Here is a 21,945-nt window from a genome sequence, read left to right on the forward strand (position 1 = left end):
AGTTTGGAAACTTTGCACTACACTATCAGTTAAGGTCGTTGAATTGCTTGAAGAAACCAATGCAAATAGTATGAATGAGTTTTAAAATGGCACTTACCTTGAATGCAATCTTATGTCTTTGCTTTCATAGGTAACATGATAATCCAAGATGACAAATATGGGATATGACCTAGAGTGTCTCCCCCTCCCCGCAAACAGACCTTTTTATTCAAATTGTATGGAAAACCAAATAAGTGAAAACTAAATTAAATGAAAAACAGATACCTGTACACTCTGCCAGCATTTTAAATAGACAAGGCCCAACATATACATGTGGAGTGATAGAGTACTGTAGAATCTTGCTTTTCAGAATAATAAACAGTACTGATGTTGAAAAATAAATAGGCTTTTTTAGTGGAGAAATAAGACAGTCTGTTTTTTTCAAGTGAATCTTGAATTTCAAATCGATTAGCATAATCATTCGAGTTAATTATAAACCAGGCTGTAGATGAAAATGTTAGGTTAAACTACAACCTTAGTCTACAAGTGCAGTTTCAGCCTTTTGGAATATTCTGGTCCCCTGATATTACTATTTAATTTTGTAATATGTAATGCTTGAGAATAAGATTTAAAATAAGACTTACAATTCATCATAGTGTGAAAATATTCATTTAAGTTCAAGGCAACAAACTGATTCAGTTTGAATAAATGTTTAACTCATCAGATTTAACAATGATGAATCAAATGTGAAAACTAGTAACTTTTATTGATAACACAACTATATATCTCTTATAAAATCACATGGGATCGCAATATTGTGCATGAAATATTTTTTTCTTTAAGAAAATAATTTATCTGTCATAATCACAACATAGAATCTCTTCAATTACTGTAGGTATATTTTCTTGCAATACTCTGGCTGTCAATAAATAATGGATCCACAGAGGCAACCTTAGCAGCTATAAATGAGTGAATACAGTTTAAAACTGCTGTCAAATCTTGAAATTCTAGTTCCTGAAATGAGAGCAAAAGGAAAAAAGGGTGAAATAAAGTTTCACACATTTTACAGGTCAAAATGCATCAAGACCATAAAAAGTAACTTATAAATTATACGCCAAATGCAACCTTCTTTAACATACATCTTTTCTCATGAATGAAGAATAATGTTCCCCTCTAGGTAGGCACCCCTCCCCCACTGTTGTTGTTGTTTATATACTGCCCTATACCCAGAGGTCTCAGGGCGGTTCACCGTCTTTTGAACTGAAGTCTTTTGAAGTCTTCTCAAGTTAAACCCTTAAAGTCCTTGCAGTTGGTTTGTTCTGCTGTTTGTGATCTCATCTCTTCTAGCACGCACATGTACTTTAGTCCAATTCAGCTCTAATTAAGAGGAGAACCTCTGCTTCTTAATGGCGGTGGCCTTGGAGGGTGGGTTTTCACCAGGTGAAGTGCTTTTGCACTCAGCACCTCCTTGCCCCCTGCATTCCATGCTGGAGTGAGAGCCCAGGTACTGAGGTGGACTGTGAGTGAAGCCCTTCCCCCTCTGTCCCTGGGGGGGGGGGAATATGCAAGGATGGTTACCCCTAAATTACCTCTAAATCATCCTTGTTTTTCCTTCGCCAACAATTTCCCACTGTCGCAGGGGCTGCCTCCATTAAAGCAGAGCGGAACCGGAAGCCTCAATAATGCTTTAATTATTTATCCCTTAAACATCCAGTGAGTGCATGAGCAAAAATATACATAATGGTACTTATAGATCTATTGGTAATACGTAATCTATTGCAAAAGAATTTGTGCATCACACACTGCATATGCCCTTACCAGATACTCAGTGCTGTTTTCCAGCACTAGACTAAGCTCAAACACTTATTTCCTTCTGCTGTTTGTCCAACAGTTGTTCAAGTATTAGTCATGCAATCAATGGGTCTTAACTCAGTCATTACTAAGTAGGAATGTGTTTTGGTTCACTTATTGCTTTCAGCCTTCTTGGCCCTTTTATGAAGTGCCATTGATTTCAGAGGGTCTACTCTAAGCGATGAAGCTGCATTGAATTCAATAGGACTTAGAGCACAATCCTAATCATGTCTACTAAACAGGCGGCCCTGTTTAGGGAGGCTTTTAATGTTTGATGTAGTACAGTATTTTAATTTATTTATTTTTTTAAGCCACCCAGAGTGGCTGGGGAAGCCCAGCCAGGTGGGCGGGGTATAAATTATTATTATTATTATTATTATTATTATTATTATTATTATTATTACTCAGAAGTAAGTCTGGATCCAAATGAGAGATTCTGTGTGAGTTGCTGTGTGAGATAGGATTGTGGGAGCCACTTTATGTATTCGTAGATTAAAGAAGAATGTCACCTTGTATATTTCTAGTGCTGCTGCTGAAATGTCAGCCGAGGGAAAGTTTGAAATGAATGCTCAAGTTCCTCCTCAGGTGAAACACTGTATGAATTTCAAAGGAAGTCAGAACCATTTTAGTAAGCCTAGTGAAGTTTCTTAGGGTGCTTGGAACATCTCTAAGCTGTCACCAGATCTGGCCTAAAGCAAAATTCAAAGCTTTAGGCCAGGGTTTGTCATTCCCTCATTTGGTATTACAGCTGAAGAATTTCAAAAGAAGCTACAAAAAAGAAAAGAAAAAGAGTGTTCACAAGGCTAGCAAAAGTTCTCAGGGAGGTTTCTTACATCCTCATTTTTTCAGCTTCGTGGTTCAAATTACTACTTTGTCTCACTATATTACAGAAGGATAACTAAAAGCTAATCCTTCTGGGATTGCAAAATTGCTTAAACTGGAGGCCTGTACACAGTTGTGGAGCACTGAAAGCAATACGGATTACTTGCATTTAGGGGCTTGTAAGGATATGGATGCAGGAAAAACTGCTTTCTGCTCCCTCTGTCCCTGAACTGTAGCAAAGTGAACAGCTCTCTACTGAGTTAAGTTTCCCTGTAAAATGAGAGAGTACTGGAGATTTATGTCTGGAGGTTGGTCAGAAGGGAAGAAAACTCCATGGAGGCATTACTAGTCCCCAGGCACCATCAGCGTGCAGTTCCCTATAATTTAGAAGCTGCTTTCACCTTCCAGAAACCTCTTAGCAACTTTATGCAGCAGGTTTTACTTTCTCTTCTGCCCATATTCCTTCTCCCTGTTTCAGGTCCAACCTACACTGGGGCTTGATACAATTCCAGCAGTAGCCACCAGCCAGAATGTCACACACCTGCACTATCAAGTGGCAAGTTAAAAACTAGAGGCCCATTTCACATAATCAAGGAAAATGTCTTGAGCGATGAGCAATGCTTAAATTGCTTTTGTGTGCACTTTAACCTGTTCTTGTACAGTGGTGCCCCGCAAGACGAACGCCTCGCAAGACAGAAAACCCGCTAGACGAAAGGGTTTTCCGTCGCGGAGGCGCTTCGCAAAACGAATTTCCCTATGGGCTTCCTTCGCAAGACGAAAGCCCATAGGGAAATCTCCGGGACAGCGGGGAAGCGCAGCGCCTCTTCCCCACTGTCCTCGGACCTCCTCCCGCCGCCAGGCTTCGGAAGGCTGCTCCGAAGCCTGGCGGGGAGGCGGAGAGGTTTTTTAAAAACCTGGGACAGCGGGGGACTTCTCCGCTGTCCGGGGCGATTTTAAAATGCTGCCGGGCGGCAGCGCTGACGCCCGGCAGCATTTAAAAAAACCCGGGACAGCGGGTTTAAAATAGCCCCGGGCGGCGCGTTTCTCCGCTGTCCTGGAGGGCTTTTGAAGGCAGGCGGGGGGAGCAAAGACTTTCGCCCCCCACCCACCTTCAGAAGAGGTCCTGGACCTCTTCTGAAGGCGGGCGGGGGCAAAAGGCTTTGCTCTCCCTTGCCTGCCTTCCCGGGAGAGCGGAGAAACGCAGCCCGACGGCTTTTGAAGGCAGGCGGGGGGAGCAAAGACTTTCGCCCCCCGCCCGCCTTCAGAAGAGGTCCTGGACCTCTTCTGAAGGCGGGCGGGGGGCAAAAGGCTTTGCTCTCCCCTGCCTGCCTTCCCGGGAGAGCGGAGAAACGCGCTGCCTTTCTCCACTCTCCCGGGAAGGCAGGCAGGGGGGAGCAAATACTTTTGCCCCCCGCCGGCCTTCAGAAGAGGTCCAGTACCTCTTCTGAAGGCTGGCGGGGGGCAAAAGTCTTTGTCGCCCCTGCCTGCCTTCCCAGGGGCTTTTAAATCGCCCCGGACAGCGATTTAAGTCCTCCGCTGTCCCAGGCGATTTTAAAATGCCGCCCGCCAGCATTTTAAGATCGCCCCGGACAGCGGAGAAGTCCTCCGCTGTCCCGGGGTTTTTTAAAATGCTGGGGGTGGGAAGAAAAGCCCTTGTCCCCCCCCCCAGCCTTCAGAAGAGGTCGGGGGACAGACTGTCCCCGGACCTGGTCTGAAGGCGGTTTCCCTAGGAACGCATTAATTGATTTTCAATGCATTCCTATGGGAAACTGTGCTTCGCAAGACGAAAAACTCGCAAGAAGAAAAAACTTGCGGAACGAATTAATTTCGTCTTGCGAGGCACCACTGTACAACAGTTTGTGTCCTTCTTCAAATGAAGATTCCTAGAACTGATATCTTGTACAGTGGTACCTCGGGTCACAGACCCTTCAGGTTACAGACTCCGCTAACCCAGAAATAGAACCTCGGGTTAAGACCTTTGCTTCAGGATGAGAACAGAAATCGTGCAGCAGTGGCGCAACGGTAGCAGGAGGCCCCATTAGCTAAAGTGGTACCTCAGGTTAAGAACAGTTTCAGGTTAAGAACGGACCTCCAGAACGAATTAAGTTCTTAACCTGAGATACCATTGTACAGTCAGGGATAGGGGTGGTGATGGGAGACATCTGTACCCCCAAAATATGTGAAACAATGAAATACATGGGGAGTTTAAGAGAGGGATGTCTCTTTCTACCTGCAGATACTTTTCATTGAATATTTATTTCAACAATCAGTATACCACTCAATCACAGCTGGTTGTACAGGAGTCCCAATGCAACTCAATGAGACTGAAATGAGTTAAAAGTATGAAATCAGAATTCACTTTAAAAGCCTGCCGGAATGTTTTTTTAAGTCTTCAGTAAGCACTGGAAGTTCAACACTGGGGGCCTGAGTGATCTCAGCTTCAAAAAATTGAGCCCTCCGTACTGAACATGCAGCTCCTTGTGAATTCAAGCCATGGGAGACCACAAACAGTGGCTACTTTGAGGACCTCAGGGATCGGGGAGTCCCTGAGATATCCTGGTCTCTAGTTGCTAAGGCTTGTGAATTAATACAAGAACCTTGAACTTGGCTGGTGGTAAGCTTTTGAGCCCCAGGGTTATGTATATAGATTTTTTGATTTTTTAAAAAAGAAATTTAAAATGTACTGTATGCTTACATTTGGAAGGAAATATTGGTGGAATGTTTGGTTTTAAAAGCCAGTGTACACATTCCTCGGATGTTTCTCAATGTTCATAAGTCGTCATCCCCGTCCCCCCCAGCTAAACCTACATCATTTCCCCTGCAAATCTGCCAGCTATGATACACTGAAGAAAAAAATCCCACCGCTTGAAAAGGCAGTTCCATTTATGTTATTGTTATCAATAATATAACATATGCTACGGGACCGCCTCTCCTGGTATGCCCCGTGGAGGACCTTACGGTCCGCAAATCATAATATCTTGGCAGTCCTGGGCCTCAACCAGGGCCAAGGCCTTTTCGGCTTTGGCCCCAGCCTGGTGGAACGCCCTATCGCAGGAGACCAGGGCCCTGCAGGACTTGACATCCTTCCGCAGGGCATGCAAGATGGAGCTGTTCTGCCTGGCCTTCGGTCTGGGCCCAGTTTGACCCCCCTCTATGGGACCCTGCAAGTTACCTCTTGGGTCCTTTTATTGGCTCATGTGGGACCAACATGGATAGCTGGCCCTGATGAATACTTGAGGTTCCTGACCCCTATGGTTGTAATTCGTGGGCAGTCATTTAATTTTATCCTGATTCTAATTTTTAAGCTGTATTTTAATCAATTGTTTGATTGTGTTTTAATGTATTTGATATTTGATGTTAGCTGCCCTGAGCCCGGTCTTGGCCGGGGAGGGCGGGGTATAAATAAAAATTTATTTACTTACTTATCAATGCGGTATGTGGGGTACCAGTTCAGCTTCAATAAATGTTTTTAAGCACCCTGGCTTCCCAACAGGTATGTCAAGTTATTGAACATAGCCCTTCACACTTCTGCACAAATCAAAGTGCTAGCTAGTTGCTTTTGGACCCACTAAATTTTACATATTCCTTCTGCACAAAACTTCTTCACATAAATATGTGTCTCAAGGATACTTGTTGAGCAGTAAACTAATCAGCAAACTACTTTCCTACCAGACGGCACATTATTGACCTTGAAAACAGTCCCTGTATAACAGCAGAGCAATCAGAACAATGAAATTACTTTGAATTTCAACTGTTTTGAATGCCGCTTGCTACTGATGCAAGACGTCAGTCAATATCAGTAATATCTATAGGTTATCCTGTTGATATCGATAGAAACAAGCACACAGGAAGCTCAACACCATCAAACTCAAGCTCCTGAAAATAAATATGCGATAGCATTTTGATCACGTTATGCCTTTGCTTTGTCACCTGCAGTGGCTCCCAGTCCATTTCCAGGCCAAATTTACTGTTTTCATTCTTTAAAGTCCTAAGTGGCTTGGGACCAAGTTACCTGAAATAGCACCTTCTTGTATATGTAAATACAGTGGTACCTCAGGTTAAGAACTTAATTCGTTCTGGAGGTCTGTTCTTAACCTGAAACTGTTCTTAACCTGAGGTACGACTTTAGCTAATGGGGCCTCCCGCCACCGCCACACGATTTCTGTTCTCATCCTGAAGCAAAGTTCTTAACCCGAGGTAATATTTCTGGGTTAGCAGAGTCTGTAACCTGAAGCGTCTGTAACCCGAGGTACCACTGTACTGAAATCTTCAGATGCTCTGCTCTTAAGTGGCTGAACCAAATGAAGAGAGTCAGGTCACTGCTACGTCAGGGGTAACCAATGGGCTGCACTTGGACTACAGTTGTTGGACTACAACTCGCACCACTGCCTAACAATTGGCTGGGGTTGATGGGAGTTGTAGTTCTACAGTCCATCTGAAGGACTACCCCAGCGCTAGACAGATGGTAGTTTTGGTTGTGGCACGAGAGTTTTTAAAAGCCTTCCCAGAGACGTTGGCCTGGTGCCATCTTTATGCTTTCTTCAGCTCACCCATACTAAGGTTCACGGTCTGGTTCTCTCAGTTTTCAACTAAGTTTTCAATTTTGCTTCAGTTGTTTCAATATTTTTATTTTTATTATTGTTTGTTGCTTAGGGAGGAGACATGTGTGCAACACGGTTCTAGCATATTTGTGGGGAGCTCTTGTTTTGTCTCTGTAAAATGGCAACATAAAACCCCCATAATATTTAATACAGGAAAACTGTGGGCAGCTCCTTTGTCCAAAAGTCAATAGTGTGAAATTGAATCCCTCTGAATATAAAGATTCAAACAAAAACGTTTAGGGAAAACGTTATCATAAACTTAACCATAGTGTTTGCTGCCCAACAAATGCTGAAATAATTCTTTACTAGGCTGCTGTTGACATTTACTAGCTTATCTACTCAAGGGGAATGAAACTTGCATTATTTGATGACATTTTGTGTTTCTCATTATTGGCTACACTTTCCTGTCCAGCACCATCTGCCTCTCCCGAAAATCCATTGCTCTCATCAGTAACTTGGTCACTACTGTACTACAAACTGCATCAATAATAAATGTTGAGGTTATCAGCCTTTCTTTCTCCTGTGTCCTAGCAATGATTCTGAATCAAAAACAGGTCTTGAATGCTAGTATTGGCCTGTCCCTTGAGCCCATCAATCATCTTCCATTTCATTCTTCTGGTAACACCTTAAAGCTACACATATGTGAGGATTTGTACAAGCACAAAAATGTTATGACAATTTGGGGAATTCTCAAATTACTTTACAAAAGCTGATAAATATCTGTGTGGAGAAGGGAAGAGAAGGGGTGTGGTGGGTTATGAAAACTGCACAGGATTAGTTACCAATTTAATATTTTAGTCAGGCTGACATGAAAATCAGGGACTGTGGCCTGCAAGGGGTAGGGAGCACCAGGATCATGCCTGCCAGCCAGATTCTTTACCTCTCCACTGTTTTAACCCAATGTCGATTTGAGAGGCTGCAATTTAGATTGAAAGTTCATGTATGTGTGTTGGGGAGGGTGTTATTTATTCCCTAAGCAGGCAATTTTTCTGATGAAAGTAGATGCTTCTGAGCTGCTGAAAGATGCAGGCAAAAGTAGCTTGGAGTCAATGGGTATTGATCAATAAAGCTAAGTAATAGTCAGTGGTTTGACTATTGTGTTGAAGGCTTAAGGTAGGTTGCTAGAGTAGGCCAGCCACATTGTCTTTTTTATTATTTCTTTCAGTTGTGGCATGTTAAAATCAGGCATCCATGCCAGATCAATTGCACATAGGGTGACAAAAAAGTGGCCATAATTTCTGGCGTTTTTGTGTAATAATCTATGAACAATACTAGATGCTTATTTGTGACCTGGCTTGCATGGCACAGAAAAGAGAAAACTCGAAATTATAATTGACTATGTAAGGTGAACTGGAATCAAGATTTTCTTGATACAAATTCAGTTTCATATAACACAGCAATATTCATTGCCAACCTTTGTCTCAATTTGTTTGGTTTCTGTATTCTGGAAAAGCAGCTTCACACGAGTTTTCCCATCATCTGATGACCCTTTGAGCTGAGAAAATTTAAATCTCCAGAGGACATTCTGCAAAGAAATGAAAGATAGTTAGCATTTTGAATATTCACTTTCCCGAAACAACTGAACATTTTGGGTTAGAAGTAAAGAAGAAATAAATGGTATATTGCTATTTTGGGGGGGAAACTGATGCATTACTTCCAATCAGCACACAAAACTGCCAAAGGTTTGTTGGTTTACTATACATATGAGGGCACTCAACATATTGTTACTTCACAGTATTTATCTCCATGTGGATTTTATTTCCTTGTTTCATATCAGTGTGGTGAAATTCCATGCTCAAAAGAAATTTTCAGTAATTTCAGAACTGAAATGGAAGGCATTTTCTCACTAAAAACACTGAACAGAACGTTGCCATTATAATTATATTTATTTAATACCATAATTTGGACTTTGATGTGGTCTTCTTTATTTGTGCAACATCCTATTTCTAATAATCCTCTTAGCTGCATTAGCACTTACAGAAGCTGTTCACTTCCATCTGAATTCCACAGGTGATATCCGTTTGTATTAATCTGCTGGCAGACTGGATTTTTATTTGCAAAGCAGGGTTTCTCCTTCCGCTCTCTCCACTGCAGTCCCCCTCATACCCCCAAAATCTGCTCCAGCAGGTTGGGGACCCTCTAGAAAAGATTTGGAGTTGGGGAGCAGGGGGTGGCAGCGAGAGGAAAGAAAGCATCTCCACTGCGCAAGTGTCTGTTCTGCTGGCACTGGCAAATAAGCACGATGAATGTCACCCCATGAATTCGGATGGAAATGGTCGGCTTCTGTGAGTGCTAAAGTAGCTAAGAAAAAGATGCACAGGAAATGGAACATCACACAATTAACCAACTCGCATGAAATTCTATGGTGTGATATTAAGATTGTCCTCTATGTTGCAGGGAGACATTTCCCTTTCTTACGAGCCTGAGAGAATGGTCACTTAGATCGACCTAGAGAACACAATATCAGAAGAAGCAGAAAAATAAATAGTGGCAAGGGGGGAAAAAAACCTTCCATAGATGGCAAACATGACTACTTGGGAGAATTTTTGTTTGGACAGGCCTTTGTTCAGTCTCATAGCAAACCTTCAAGGTATAAATAATGTTTTTAAAGCAGTCAGTCTGACACAGTTCTTTTATGTACACAGTATCTCTGCCTCGGCTTCTCTTTTCTTACTGTCATAATGAAATTTCTACTCCCCCCCCCCCTTACTGTTGGTTAAAGTTTTGTCCTTTTATTAGGGAATCAATGTGAAGTCACTGCTGTGGTGGAGCACTTTACAGCTTTTTCTGATAAATGGATTTAGTCGGAGCAGTATTTCATTGATCAAGCATTCTGTTCCATCATTAAACATTGACACAGGTAATGCAGATGTAATAATCTTCTCTTTCTGACTGAAAGTGTATTGGCTAATTTGATGTGAGGCAAGCCATATCCCCTTAAATCAAACGTGAAGTTTTAAATTCAAATCCAAGCTGTTTGCAAAGGGCTTACTTGATATTCCATTAGCTTTCAAAAATAACTTAATTTTATATAGTTGGTGTCTCTCATATATAAAATTCTACTTCTGCGCTCTTCACATCCTTCTTCATGCTGATAAAATTTCACCAAATTACTATTCAAAGGTTTTGGAACTTATCTTGCTATGTTTACAGAACTAGCCCAAAACATTTAATGCTTGAGGTGCTCTCCACCCCCACCCTCAGCCCCATAAACAGAAGCATTCCTCTTCACTACAAATATCTGCTGCCTAAGGCAGCTGCCTCACTCTGGCTAATGGTAGGGCCGACCCTGTGTGCATATTCAGGGCCTTGAGCTCACATGTCAGTGAAGTGGCTCATAAGGTCAGTTTGATGGGAAAGGCACATTACTAATTTTTACATGCAACAACAACAAAATGTGCCAAGTGACTTACAAGCCATTTGTTAAAAACTAATTAAAAATATTTCCAGTTATTTATAGATCTAAAAGAACCCTCTGCTGTCAGCAGGTACTGGACTCTTTCCAATGTTAGTCACACTGAGAGTACACCTGTTAAAGCACTGAAGTGAAAGTTGGAAGGTCTGAGAGAGCTTTTTGAACACGGGGCATACCACAGCCTGCTTCAAGGATATTGGTCATTCTGCCTCAAGGTGTTAATTTTGGTGATTAACAGAGGAGTGGGGAGGAGGGAGGGAGTTACGACTCAGCTACTCTCCTACTGCTAGCACTTCCTTAGGCAACAATAATTGAAGCCAGAGAAGGAAAGTTACAGGACACCTCCATAAAAGATGCTGTCCTTAGATTATAGCATCTAAGTGTCGAATGTGTCTGGAGCCATTTACTGGGCAAAATAAAATGCCTTGCAAATGAGTCACAGCTGGCTGTCAAGAGTTCATCATCAGGAATGGGCAGACATGGTTGTAAAAGGACTTTCACACCAGAACAGCTGCACTGGTCAGCGGTCTGCTGATGGAATGGCAGCAGGAAAGAATACACTTCAATGTCATGGAACAGGCATCCCAATAGGCTCAAAGGTGTTTTTGATTGGATTCACCCCGAATTTTCCACCACCAGAAAAGGATTAGCAACAGTTCTGTTTTCTCAAGGAACAGCATGGGTGCTTCATAACAAAACAAATTCTTATATTTCGCCTTCTGCTTCCTCGTACCTTTGTCTTGTTGTCAAGGCAGGTGAATCCCGAAGCAAAGTCTAAGGTGAAACACAAGCTTTCTCCTTGCCAGCTACATGTATAGGTTTTAGACTGGGAAAAGAGCAAAGAAAGCATATATGATGAACAGCAAATTATGTTTTCGCATTGTTGAAACTCCAACATGCTTCATTTTTATTTTCTCCCCAAATAATTATATATTGCCAACTCTTATTAAACTATAAAAGTGGTGTGCAACAATACACTAAAACACCATTAAAACGATGCAGAAAAACCACAATATTTCCCCCCACTAAACCACAAGCATATTGATTATTTATCACATTTCTATTCCACCTTTCCTATAAGGAGCTCAAGGTGGTGTACATGGTTCCTTTTTCTTCCCAGTTTATCCTCATGAGATAGGCTGTCCTGGAAGACTGTGACTAGCCTGAGGCCATCCAGTGAGCTTCATGGCTGAGCAGGGATTTGAGACCTGGTCTCTGAGGTCCTAGTCCAGTGCTCTAACTACTGCACCACAGTGGCTCACTGCTGGTTCAGGAAAGTTAGAAACATAGGAAACTGCCTTGCGCTAAGTCAGACCGATGATCCATCTAGCTCAGTAATGTAGAGACTTTCCAGGGTTTCAAGCAGATTTCTCCCAGCCCTATTTGCCAGTGGTGGATGGGGTAAATGCAAAAAGCCAGCAGGGATATCCCACACACACTTTCTTCTATGCACAACCATTTATACACATCCATGCACAACAGCTACACAATTTATTCTCACACATAGCACACACTTATCCATGCATCGATACACACACACATCAGTTTTCACACTTCATGAACACATAGCATACAATCAAACCGCAAGCGGTAATCAAGGTTTGTTCTTAGCTTACTGCTTATGGTTTGTCTAGAGGAAGCAGACCATGAGCCCAGGTTTGGATGTAACGCTAGGCCAGACTATAGGTTGTTTCCCAGCACTGTGGCTGCAGCAGGAGTGGGGCAGAAGTGAAGCACACATGATTTCAGCTGTGTGCAGCAGCATTTAAACCAGTTTATTTTAACTACAGTTAAAAGTGACATGTAAAATAGGCCACTGAATGATTTTGGTCGAAGATGAAATTTTGAAAGCACATCCTGTATTCATTGTAATGCTCCGCTTGGGACATTTTTTTTCATGCACACAGAAATGTGCACCTTATTGATATATGTACTCTGTGGGGTTTTCTCCTTTATGCAACACCAGGCTGCTTAATGCCCTTCCATACTGCTTAACACCATAGACTCTTAAGTAGTGTACAATAAGGTAACCCCCCCCCCCGTAAAAAACACCATAGAGATAAATTCATTTAAAATTAACCATAAAATAAATAAAAGCTTACATCATTATTTCAGTAAGCAAAATCTCTTGTGCATGTGGATTACTTAAAGGAGGAAAACGAACAAAGGCAAAACTGTACATGCACCAGTTCTGAAATCAGACATTATTCATAAAAAAAAAACTGGAAGTAGAGTGGAGTGGAGGAATTCTGCTCAATAGGACCTTACATCTCCTTTAGGAGCTGATGTTCTACTTTGGGGAAACTGCTATAGATTATTCTGCGCTCCTAGAGTTGAATCTGCACCAGCATTTTTTCAGTACCATCCCTCCCCCCGGGAGTATTGCTTCTGCCTTGTGATAACAAAGCCTTATTTCACTTTTCTGTACACTCGTTAAAAGCACCTTTAGAAGTATGCTGGCTTGATCACAGAGTAAATCAACTTCAAACTCAGCTTCTGTGATCTTTATTCATGTTGATTCCATACACCTTGCTAAAATTAGTACAGCACAAAAAACTATGCTGCGTGCTTATTTCAGTTTTCCTCTGAAATGGTAATGAGTATGATCAGAACTACCGGTATACAACCCTATACTAACCACTGCTAGCCTAAAACCAAAACACGAATATGGAACACACAGAAATGTAGGAAGTTATTTTTATATATCATTTCTTAGACTGCTAATATGGCTGAATATTTATGCAGTAACATTGGCACAATTGTGTGTGGGGCATCTAGCACTCTGCATGTTCCATTCCTTATTGTGCTTAAGTGTACATGATACTTGCAGAGATCTTATTTTTTATGTTGGTCCTTCCTCTGCCTTAATTTGGGTAAGGTTCTGCCCCCTATACCAATATAGTGCCTTGATTTATGAGTGGATCAGGGTAGCATACCAAACTTAGCAGGTTGTGCAAAGGATCACATCACTTTGTGCAAACAATGGCAAGAACTTAATGTAGTTCTATGTCATCGTTGGTCCTTGAATTATAATGTGATGGCCCCTTGAGCTACTGTTCAGTGTAGGGGTGGGGAATCAGTGGCTTTCCAGCCAGCATGGCCAATGAGAGTTGCAGTCCAACAACTTCTAGAGGGCTGTAGGTTTCCCCATGCCTGGTTCAATGGGTTGTAGTTGACTTAGTAAGAGTAGGCCAAATAAAACCAGTGTACTTTAGTTAGTCGTGGCTAATTTAATGGTAATGTAATGCAGATGATGACAGCAGTCATGAAATTAAAAGACACCTGCTTCTTGGGAGAAAAGCAATGACCAACCTAGACAGTATCTTAAAAAGCAGAGACATCACCTTGCCAACAAAGGTCCGTATAGTTAAAGCTATGGTTTTCCCAGGAGTAATGTATGGAAGTGAGAGCTGGACCATAAAGAAGGCTGATTGCCGAAGAATTGATGCTTTTGATTTATGGTGCTGGAAGAGACTCTTGAGAGTCCCATGGACTGCAAGAAGATCAAACCTATGCATTCTTAAGGATATCAGCCCTGAGTGCTTACTGGAAGGACAGATCGTGAAGCTGAGGCTCCAGTACTTTGGCCACCTCATGAGAAGAGAAGACTCCCTGGAAAAGACCCTGATGTTGGGAAAGATGGAGGGCACAAGGAGAAGGGGACGACAGAGGACGAGATGGTTGGACAGTGTCCTTGAAGCTACCGGCATGAGTTTGACCAAACTGCAGGAGGCAGTGGAAGACAGTAGTGCCTGGCGTGCTCTGGACCGTGGGGTCACGAAGAGTTGGACACGACTAAACAACAACAACAACAGCAATGTAATGCAAAGCAAAGCAACAGAGGAAGGGGAAGGTTTTAGCTAAAAGTGGGATGGAATTAAAGGGGTTTGGACTGTGGATTTCATCATGGACCCTCTTGGTTGTCCCCCACTCCCAATAATTCAAGCACTGGTTATTATTCATTGGAGTCGCTATTTCAAGCCTCTTATATCTCATTGCCTTCCTGCATGCACCTCTGGACAGCTTCCGTACCATTGTTTCAGAATCAGAGGCATACTGATTAAAACACAATAGTATAGAGTCACTGTTATAGTTTAGGAAACAGTATGGTTGCAAAGTTATGTAAGACGAATACTGTGGGACACACCTGCACAGATGAACATAGCATTGTAGAAACGTTAGAGCAAGGGTGGGGAATGGGACCAGTGGATCAGATCCCCACCCCTCACCCATTGTTGGCAGGCCATTTTGACAGGTGAGTGGGGCCCATCCACCTGACATACTACGCTACAAAGGAAAAGCCAAGCCAAGCCGAACGCATGGGGATTTGAATTTACAGCCAATCCATGCAGATTTCAGGATCCACTTTCTACAGAGGGAGCTGATCACAGGTAGCCTGCACTCAGGGCCTATTAGACTTCAAGTTCTGCATTCTACTAGGATTGGTTGCACTCATGAATTCAGCAGGCACAGCTGATTCCTACTGGCTTGCTCTCATTTGCAGTCAACTGATTGGTGGCCACAGCAAGCCTCTCTTGCCAGTGCCCAAGGGGGAGTGTGCTTTAAGGCACCTTGTTGTATATTGGCAGGCAATCCTCTACTTGCTCCTCACCTGATATTACATATCTTGTCAGGTGTGCAGAAGGCGGATGTGGTTGGGGGAGGGACAACCTCATGGGCCAAACTAGGACCCATGAAAGGGCTAATTAGGTGGGCTCCAGTTTCCCCATGACCGTATTAGGGTGCTATAGTTAGGGGCTTAAACTTGTAGGCGCTCTGTGTTAGATTCATGGAATTTGCTTTATTGTTTTTGTAACTGATGGAAAAGCCAAACAGACTTAAATTTACCCCCACACTGCCAAAGTTTAGTGCTGAGGGCAGATGTGCAATTGATTCTTAAGACTGTGGGTTTCTAAAATTAGATTTGAAGTGAAATGGACTTAACGACATAAAAATGACCAAGAAAAGTGAAAGTGTAATACATTACTATACATAATGAAAACAATCTAAACCTTAATTGTGTAATTAAAGCCGTTCTTCTGGCAACAAACAGATAATTATCTTTTAATGACCTCATAAATCTAGCCTAATTAAACAGCTTTTAATATCTCATTTGAATTTATAGAGCCCATTATAGAAAGTTTTATTTTGCATTGTTGTCCCAGGGAGATGATTGAATTTTTTTCCCAAAGAAAGTATAACACTATTTTAGCTACTGCCTGAATTTAGCATTAGCTGCCAGGCAGCAATTATAGCTTCAGATGAGAGGTAGCTGCTACTGAACCAAGTTAGCAGGGATGTAACACCACATCGGTAGATGTGGAACTCATTGCTACATGGTGTAGTGGTGTAGTGGCAGCCGTTAACTGACATGGCTTTGATATAAAACACTTAGCATACTTATCTATGGACTTCACTGCTCGTTTGATGGGTTCAAATAATTTAGTTCACAGAAATTTATCTTTCCCCCTCCCCACAAGGATGATGGAAAAGTCATTGTATAGTGTAGAAAATATGATGAAGCCAGTTCTCATATGATCCAACTTGCATTATTTTAAAATGTGAAAAATATTAATAGAGAAGTATGTGATTTATTTATTTACTTCCTAAAATTTAGACACTGCTTGACTGAAACAACAACAAACCTCAAAGCGGAGGAGAGTGGAAGGAAGAACATGAGAACCCAAGGTTCATTTGTGCTCATTACATAATAACACTAAACCACTAAGTCCAAAATGTGCCATTAAAACAAACCATGGCTTATCTAAACAAACCATGGTTTCACATTATGCCTGAACCCAGCCACTGACTGAAAATTATGTGGCACCCTATAAGAATCTTCAAGAAAGTTTGTGTGCCCACACATATCTGCCTGTCTTTATAATATAGAGTGAAGTTTAGTCATTACTATTTCTCTGTTAGAATGTAACTACATTAAGGCTTCTAAAATGCTTACCTGCGTGTAGAAAAATATAGCTATTTTATTTTATAGAGACTACTTTAGAATTTGTAGCACCACTAGGTGATAGTGTAATAATATGCAACAGTGGAAAACATCAGCAGGGGCATATAATGTAGCATCTGATGTGCTTCAAATCGGGTAGGTGGTTAGAATAACATGATTAATGCAAGCGAAGAAAACGAAACTGGCAACAGTATTCTGAAGCAGACCTGCCGGGAAGTGATATCTGTGCCAATGAAGTTACAGGAAAAGTACATTACTCAATATTAATATGGATAGATTTTTGCCACCTCTGTGTTTGCTCTATAGGGGAGTTCAGATTAAGATGTGGGGCATAAATTTCAACTTTCATTTTCTAAAAAATAAATAAATGTCAGAGGAGAAGGAACTGTGTCCAGTTGAAGAACGCTATTGACATTGACCCACTGACTTTTGTGCAATCAGATTTATTTGGCTTAAAATTTGTCTTCTTTTGCTGTAGTAAACTGGGTGCAGTGAGTAAATAGTGCAAGCATACGACTATGAACCACGCTGTGAACAAGTAAATCAATCAAAGCAGAAGCTTCTCACATAGGTCATCAACAGAGTCAAATCATTGCCTTCTGTTTATTTTGACCATTAATATCCTACATTACAGGGACACGGGTGGCACTGTGGGTTAAACCACAGAGCCTAGGGCTTGCCAATCAGAAGGCTGGTGGTTCGAATCCCTGCGACGGGGTGAGCTCCCATTGCTCGGTCCCTGCTCATGCCAACCTAGCAGTTCGAAAGCATGAAGTGCAAGTAGATAAATAGGTACCACTTCGGCAGGAAGGTAAACAGCATTTCCGTGCACTGCTCTGGTTCGCCAGAAGCGGCTTGGTCATGCTGGCCACATGACCCGGAAGCTGTACGCCAGCTCCCTCGGCCAATAAAGCGAGATGAGCGCCGCAACCCCAGAGTCGTCCGCAACCGGACCTAATGGTCAGGGGTCCCTTTACCTTTACCCTACACTACAGCCCAGATCTCTAGCCCGCTAACAATAAAAATAACTTTAAATCACACAACTCATTCAGCAACACTAAAATAAAAAAATACAATTTAAGCAACTATTAAAACAATTGTAAATGAAAGCAGCATTGTTATCCAAAAGTCTGACTGAACAGTCAGGTTTTAACCTGGCATCTAAGATGCAGCAGTGAGCATCCCTCTGATTTCAAAGTTCCAAAATTGGACTGCCAGCAGGGAGAACATCACAGCCAAATGGAGGGATTCTCAAGAGACTTCCCTTGATCAAGTGTAACTTCCAGACAGGAACATGCCCAGGTAACCTAAGGTGAGACTGGAGTCAGAAGGAAGCTGTTGCCCTACTGGCTGCTACTCAGCATGCTCATATATATGGGACATGTGTTTTAAAATTAGTTATTATTCTTACAGAGATGTTGAAATATCAATGCTATGTACATTTTAAATTACTTACCCCTGTTCTCTGAACTTCCAAAAAAATTGCTTTTTGAAATGATTTCTCCCATACTGCCAGGTCACTCCCCAGTTCCACATTGAAATAGTGGCTCTTGCCATGTCCAACCACAACACTGAAACAATATGGCCTCTGGTCTTCAAGCTCATAGTCTTGGTGAATACCTAGATATAAGTTTGCTTGTAGCCAGCAATCATCATTAAGCCAGAGCTGAAAGACATATTTTAGCAAGCGATATTTCATCAGAAAGGAGTGCTGGAAAATGTACATACTTGCTCTTTGTTCCTGTTAATGTAATTCCCTCTATCAAGGAACATAACCTGCTGAATGTGAGCATTTCATTTTGAGAATTAAAGTTATGCAGAAAAGTAGGAGGAACTGTAGTTTCATTGTGATGTTGAGCATCAATGACCAGGAGCAAAGCAATATGATTATATATGTTTTATATTTATTTTTCTGGGTCTCCTGGCTTTACCACTGGTGAACCAGGGAAAACCAATTTAAAGTATGAGATGATGATTATTTATTGAATGTTGCCCATCAACAACTATTTCCTGGAAGGCTTACAAACAAACAAACAGACAGACAGATTAAAATTAACAAAGATCAATGCAAAACAGTAAAAAAAGAACCTCATTACAACAAAAGTAGATCAAGAAAATAGAAATAGCTCATTCAATACAGCAATTTGTTTTTTATGACAGAGATTCAGTCTACCCATAGTATAAATCTCCTTTATGTTTTTACTTAGCGCAACATTCCCCGAGGAACTTCAGTAAGCTTACAACCAGTACGTAAAAGCAAAATCAAACTGTTTGCTTCAACATAAGGTACAGTCACACAGCCTCACTCCTGTGTTGAGCTGGGAAACCCCATAAATTGGAAGTTTAGTGTATGAATTGCAGCATTTAGGCCAGAGTAATGCTGGGAGGGGGGGGGCAATGTATTTCAGACTGACTTGCTCATTGGTGATCTACCCTCAGATATCTGATATGTGGACAAATGTAGGGGTGAACCCCAAAAATATGATATTCAAATGACAAGTAACAGCAATATTAATATGCTAAAATGCTAAATCCACACCCATGTGTGTTTTAATTAACACTGGAGCTTGCGACAAACAATACTGTCATGCTGATATATTTTAATAAAAGGTATCCCCCTTAGAGATCCTGCACATCAGGGTATGCAAATCAAACAAGCAGCGTTTTTAATTATGAGCATATAATATTAGTTTTATGCTTCACAGATTGCTTTGTTTAAATATCTTCATAATGGCATCCCTGTGAAGCAGTAGAGCCAGGAAACATTATGATGGTAAAGTTTTTTGTTGTTTTTGAGAATCACAGACAGAAAACCTACCAAGGGGATGGGAGAAATCAAACGGGATATGCCTTCTGCAAAAAAAAAAAAGCTAACAAGTATTTCATCAGTATGCAATAACCGAATGACTTCATATTCATATCTGATTTTGGGCTATGTATGTATGATATGTAAATATATATTAATATATTAGTCATATGCTATTGGTTCTTCATTTATTCACACTGAACTATTTTAATGCTACTTCCACATGGTGGTACAACAGTGAAAAGAACAGATATGGAAACATGGGATAAATGCCTATAGTTGGACAATGGCTTCTTTGACTCCTCTTTTTGTGCATAATCCCATTCCTGCCTTGGAGTTTGAAAGCAGATGATGGTTCTGTCCATGCTTGGCCCTAAGCAGAGCAGGGAGAATCAGGTGGACAGAAGGCCTGAGACCACCCAATATATGAAGGGCATTAAAGGTTATTCATTTTTAAAAAGTTCGTATCATGAAAAGTCAGCAAGGAAAAACTTGCTTGCATAAACAACTCAAAGGAACATTTTCTGCAGAGCAAACTGCGCCTTAGAATTTGTAATAGAGGAGCTTTAATCTCTTCTGAAAATTAAGTTTACTCCAACCTAATTGATTTGCTCTAAGTTTCCTTCATTATCATTTATACTGAAGTGTCAACAGAAGAATGGCTAGACTTGTACACTGAAGCTTTTTGTGTTTCAGTTAATGTATTCATCAAGACTGACAATTAAGTGTTCATTTATTAAAATGTCAGGAATGTAAAGGGCTGAATCGTGGGCAGCTTATTTCCAACTCTTTCCCTCCCCACCTCAAAATGAAAACGTCGCATCAGAATTTGCTGTTAAGTTGGCTTCTTCTTGAAATTAACCCTACCAGAATATTAGGGAAATAAAGAAAACAAAGGGCATGCATCAGTCCTTGGGTAAGAACTGAATGTGTCTACCTATCAAGAGCACAGTTTTCCAGTCATTCAGAGTGTGTTCCTCTTCTCTAGGGCTATCAGACATTCAGGCGTCGCTGTAATGTTTAATGAGGGAATGCATGCAAAATTCAAAACATGTACATTCCACCAGGATCATAAAATAGTTGATTCTTGGAGCTTATCTGGGTGACCAGTTAGCTGTTCAGGCATATGTGATTTGATTGGGCTTGATGTTTTAGACCTGCATATTACTTTATACAAAAAAAAAATAAAGTCTCAAAGTTAGCACCAAACCTGCTTGTACTGTAAAGGAGAAACAGAACTGCATATAATCAGCATACTGAGGGCAACACACTCCAAAACTCCATATAATTTCACTCAAGTATTAAAACAGCATGCGTGGCAACATTCCCCAAGCCACGCCTTCTGGAGGAAGTCATGAAGACGGGACAGGAACCAGCACAAAGCCATGCCTTAGAAGTTGCCTTCTATTGGCAGAACTTTGTTTCATCCAGCCTTGTGGTGGAAACATCCCTCCTGGATGTCAGTCAGCCCTATTACCTGAAATTATTTTTACTTGAGATGTTAGGCACCAAATCTCGAACCTTATGCATGCAAAATAGTTGTTAGGCCACTAAGCTATGCACAGGAACATCAGCTGAAAGGGGCAATCTTACTCCCCCCACAATACATTATATATGAAATGGATTGTGTTGAATAGGGGTAGCCAACACGGTGCTTCCAGATGTTGTTGAACATGCACTCGCGTTATTCCTGGCTGGGACTGTTGTGAGTTATACTGCAGCCCTATCTGAAGAGCACCATGTTGGCTCCCCTTGATAATTGGGTTTAAGAATTGTCCGCATTTGTTCTGAATGAGCCAAGGCCTGATCATCAAACACAAATAATGGCAATAGTTCATTGCTAGGAACTAGCTTTGTAATGTAGATTAAGTTTTGGCCAACTACTTCTTATCCAAGAAAATTAATCTGAACACATTCTATTTTAATTTCTGAAAATCACAGTCTCCCATTCCAAATGTAGTCCATAACTTAACAGGAGACCTACCTTGTGGACTTTAAATAGAACCTCACAGAGGTTATAGGTTTTTTCAGCTCGTACCCAGTCTAGAGTGCTAACCTGCAATATCAAAAGAAAATATATATTATTAGATACATTGGGTCTAATACTTTTTGCCACAAAAAAGATATTCTCCTGCTATTCTATAAACTTTTAATTTATTGTATTTATTTTTTTTAATCTGGTTGTTTAGTTAATTGAAGGCTATGTGTTCATTCTCTGGAGCAACAGACAAACATAGAATAGATACTGTTTTTATTTTTTAAAAAGCAGGAAATCTGAGAACAGTTATTCATTGTACAATGGCTATTCCTTCTGTAGCAACTCTTTTTCATGCATCACACAGAGGCAGCATATCTGGGCTTTAAATATGTATCATTACACGCACCCTGCTTTCTTTTGGGAACTCAGACTTGCTTAACGTAGGGCTCCCAGTTGGGTTCCCCACTGAATAGGCTGTAACTTGCTGAGATCTAACAATATGACAGCGCTATGTGCCCATAGAGTGCT

General features: G+C 41.3%; 1 protein-coding gene across 3 annotated transcripts in view; it reads right to left on the reverse strand.

Moving 5' to 3' along the window:
- Positions 1-726: 726 nt before the first annotated feature.
- The window catches only part of SNTG2 (syntrophin gamma 2), a 220,894-nt gene continuing 199,675 nt past the window's right edge, over positions 727-21,945 (reverse strand). For all 3 annotated transcript variants that reach the window (XM_028722423.2, XM_028722422.2, XM_028722424.2), the window contains exons 13-17: positions 21,424-21,495; positions 18,090-18,299; positions 11,402-11,494; positions 8,668-8,778; positions 727-993 (exon numbers count right to left, since the gene is read on the reverse strand). In XM_028722423.2, coding sequence (XP_028578256.2) covers positions 862-993; positions 8,668-8,778; positions 11,402-11,494; positions 18,090-18,299; positions 21,424-21,495 — 618 coding nt within the window. In that variant the 3' untranslated portion in view covers positions 727-861. The remainder of the gene's footprint in view (positions 994-8,667; positions 8,779-11,401; positions 11,495-18,089; positions 18,300-21,423; positions 21,496-21,945) is intronic.

This window comes from Podarcis muralis, chromosome 3 (assembly GCF_964188315.1).
Source record: "Podarcis muralis chromosome 3, rPodMur119.hap1.1, whole genome shotgun sequence".
NCBI lineage: Eukaryota > Metazoa > Chordata > Lepidosauria > Squamata > Lacertidae > Podarcis > Podarcis muralis.